This window comes from Plasmodium fragile (assembly GCF_000956335.1).
Source record: "Plasmodium fragile strain nilgiri unplaced genomic scaffold supercont1.33, whole genome shotgun sequence".
Classification (NCBI taxonomy): domain Eukaryota; phylum Apicomplexa; class Aconoidasida; order Haemosporida; family Plasmodiidae; genus Plasmodium; species Plasmodium fragile.
The window spans coordinates 113,133-116,281 of record NW_012192613.1 but is presented as its reverse complement, the minus strand read 5'-3'; the positions used below and the strand labels follow the sequence as shown (position 1 = coordinate 116,281).

Here is a 3,149-nt window from a genome sequence, read left to right as displayed (position 1 = left end):
TTTTTTTTTTTTTTTTTTTTTTTTTTTTTTTTTTTTTTTTTTTTCGTTAAGTTCTCTGACCATACAATTTATGATAAAACTCTCACAAGTAGAAGTGGACTTCGTTTTCTGTCAAAATGGGAATTCTAGAGGTAAGCTACGTGAGGGCTGCTCTTTTTTTTTTTTTTTTTTTTTTATGCGTTCCCCATTTGTACACCCATAATGGCTTTCTTTTTTTTTTTTTTTTTTTTTTAAAGAAAATGAAAGAGATAGAGGCCGAGATGGCCAGGACCCAGAAGAACAAGGCGACCGAAGTAAGGGGGACGAGCACTAGCCGTGTCACATCGCCTTGTAGGCTGTTCTGTTCTCCCTCTTCTATGTCCTGCTGTGTATCGCTTTTTTTTTTTTCGCATCCCTAACCGTGTAAGCTCTACCCCCTGTCTGGCTACCTCACATGCGCATCCCTTTTTTTTTTTTTAGTACCACTTGGGACAACTGAAAGCTAAACTAGCCAAATATCGGTACATAGATGCGGACATGGGGTCCCCATTTTTGTCTTAACAAAACAAGGCCAACGACACCACGAAGGAGACCCCTAATCCTCTTCACGTGAATACACACCTCAGCAGTGCTGAATGATGCTGCCTTGTTACGTACACATTTTAGCGCCGACCCAACTGGGAGCCGCAATTTAAAACACCTTTATTGAAATCACCTTACCTTAGGTCACAGCTGTTGGAAGCCCCCAAAGGAGGGAAGAAAGGGGAAGGCTTCGACGTGCAACGGTTAACATGATGAGAGATATATATAAAAAATAAATAAAATAATAAATACATAACCAATATATATACATCGCCTAAACCATTGCGCGCATGACTCACGTCACTGTCTTCCCTCTTTTCAAATTATAGACAAGGCGATGCGCGAATATGCCTAATCGGATTTCCCTCAGTTGGAAAATCAACGCTATTATCAAAAATAACCAGCACAACGTCGGAGATAGCTGATTATGAGTTTACCACCTTGACCTGCAAGCCAGGTATTATTCGTAAAAAAAAAAAAAATGATCTCTCATTGAAGAGGGGAGTGTAGTTATTACAGATTGGTGAAAGATTCGGGTTCACCACAAAAACGCATGCCCATTCACTACCACAATCGTGAGTACTACAATTTTCTCGTAGGAATAATAAGTTACAAGGATGCAAAAATTCAGCTGCTGGATCTTCCTGGGATAATTCAAGGGGCTTCAGAAGGCCGTGGACGAGGGAGACAAGTGCGCATACGAAAACACACACATATATATACATATGTGTACATACGTGCTTATATGCATGGAGTGCCGACGTCGTACGTCGCATCGATACATAACATGAGTAAAATGTTTTATTTCAGCTTCTTCTGCTTTTTTCATCTCTTCCCTCCTCCAGGTTATAGCTGTTGCCAAGTCGTGCGACATGATTATGATGATACTAGACGCAACGAGGGATAATAGTCAAAAAATAAAATTAGAAAAGTAATTTCTTTTTTTTCTTTTTACAACCCTACATAAGTAGTGTGTGACGTACCTATGGACAAATTAACATTGTTTGTTCCTCCCCCCTTTACCTTATCCAGCGAACTTAAAGCTGTGGGCATACGAATAAACCAAGATCCGCAAAGGGTAAGGGCAAATATAAAGGAGAAAAAAAAAAAAATGCACAAACTGCTAGATCTTTTTTCATCATTCTGCAGTATGCCTATGCTTATTATAATGTATATCATTTTAGGAAACTATTCCAATTTTATCGATTAATTTATTTTATTTTTTTTTTTTTTAATTTTTTTAGATCACATTGACAAGGAAGAAGACCGGCGGTGTTGTTATAAATAGCACTGTCCCCTTAACAAAGGTGAGCTGTCGGAATAAGTCTTCCCTCAACCCGTGCACATATTAACGACGAAGCGTGATGGAGTGTATGTGTGCTCGCCCCCCATTTGGGACGTAATCCCATTTTAATAATTCCCACCTTTCCACCCCCCCCCAGCTGGACAACAAGCTTATAATGAGCATCCTTCACCAGTACAAAATACACAACTGCAATTTGCTCTTCAATGAAGATGCAACGGTAGGAAGTGGATGTGTGCAGATTGCGCTCGAGTGCGATTATTCGTAATTCAGCATTAAATTTATTTCATTTTTTTTTTTGTTTTATAACACACAGGTTGACGATCTCATTGATATTATTGAGGGCAACCGAAAGTACATTAAGTGCATTTATGTGTACAACAAAATTGATATGCTGCCCTTGGACGAAATTAACACCATCGCCTCCGGGTAAGGCAGATATGCTTCCACGTTAAATACGCATATGTGTGCATACACTTTTCTGTGTGACGAAGGAGCAATTCCTGTGTAGACGTGTGCATATACAAACAGGTACACACCTCTTTGTCTGCGTATTTTACACACCCGTGCCGACTGCGCCCCCTTTTCTTTGCAGCGAAAACACGGTGGTGATAAGTAGCAGCAAGTCGTGGAATTTGGACGTGCTAAAGGAGTACATTTTTCAGAAATTGGAAATTATTCGCGTGTATACCAAAGTGCGCAAGGAAAAACCTGACTTTACGAATCCGATTACGTTAACTAGGCAACGGGGTGAGACCCTACGAGGGGATAACTTAATAAAAAGTTCCACCAATCGGTGTTGCATCGAAGCAGCGTTTGCGTCCAAACGGTGTGGGGCAAGGAACCTACAAGATGATAAATTTGGTCCATTCCCCTTTGCCTTTTTTTTTATTTCCATTTCTACAGGAAGCCAAACTGTGGAGGCCGTGCTTAACCAAATTCATAAAGTAATTCGGCAGCGTTGATAACTGTACCCACTGTGTTCCCTCCATTTTATGACATGTGCCAACGCTCATAAATACCAGTGCCATTCTCGTTTTTTTTTTTTTTTTAGGACATGATTAAGGATTTTAAATTTGCACTCGTTTGGGGAAGAAGCACAAAGCACAATCCGCAAAGAGTAGACTTACGTATGTCAATAATTGATTTGTACATGCTTGTGCGAGCAGTTGCATGTGTCCGGTAGCTCATTTGTTTGTGTGCAGACCACGCATAAAAGTAGCTGTGTGCTGATATGTGAACATTTGCCCATTTGTACCTTTGCTCATTTTTTTTTTTTTTTTTT

The 3,149-nt window shown here is 39.9% G+C and overlaps 1 protein-coding gene across 1 annotated transcript; it reads left to right on the top strand.

Annotated features, from left to right (window-relative positions):
* Nucleotides 1–239: 239 nt before the first annotated feature.
* AK88_03073 (uncharacterized protein) lies at nt 240–3,050 on the top strand (the record flags this gene model as incomplete). The annotated part of the gene is made up of 13 exons (XM_012480696.1): nt 240–293; nt 460–500; nt 705–764; nt 891–1,018; nt 1,161–1,252; nt 1,407–1,492; nt 1,594–1,639; nt 1,806–1,868; nt 2,004–2,084; nt 2,181–2,293; nt 2,460–2,614; nt 2,771–2,811; nt 2,919–3,050. The coding sequence occupies 13 exons, from the start codon at nt 240–242 to the stop codon at nt 3,048–3,050; spliced, it is 1,092 nt and encodes a 363-aa protein (XP_012336119.1).
* Nucleotides 3,051–3,149: the final 99 nt, after the last annotated feature.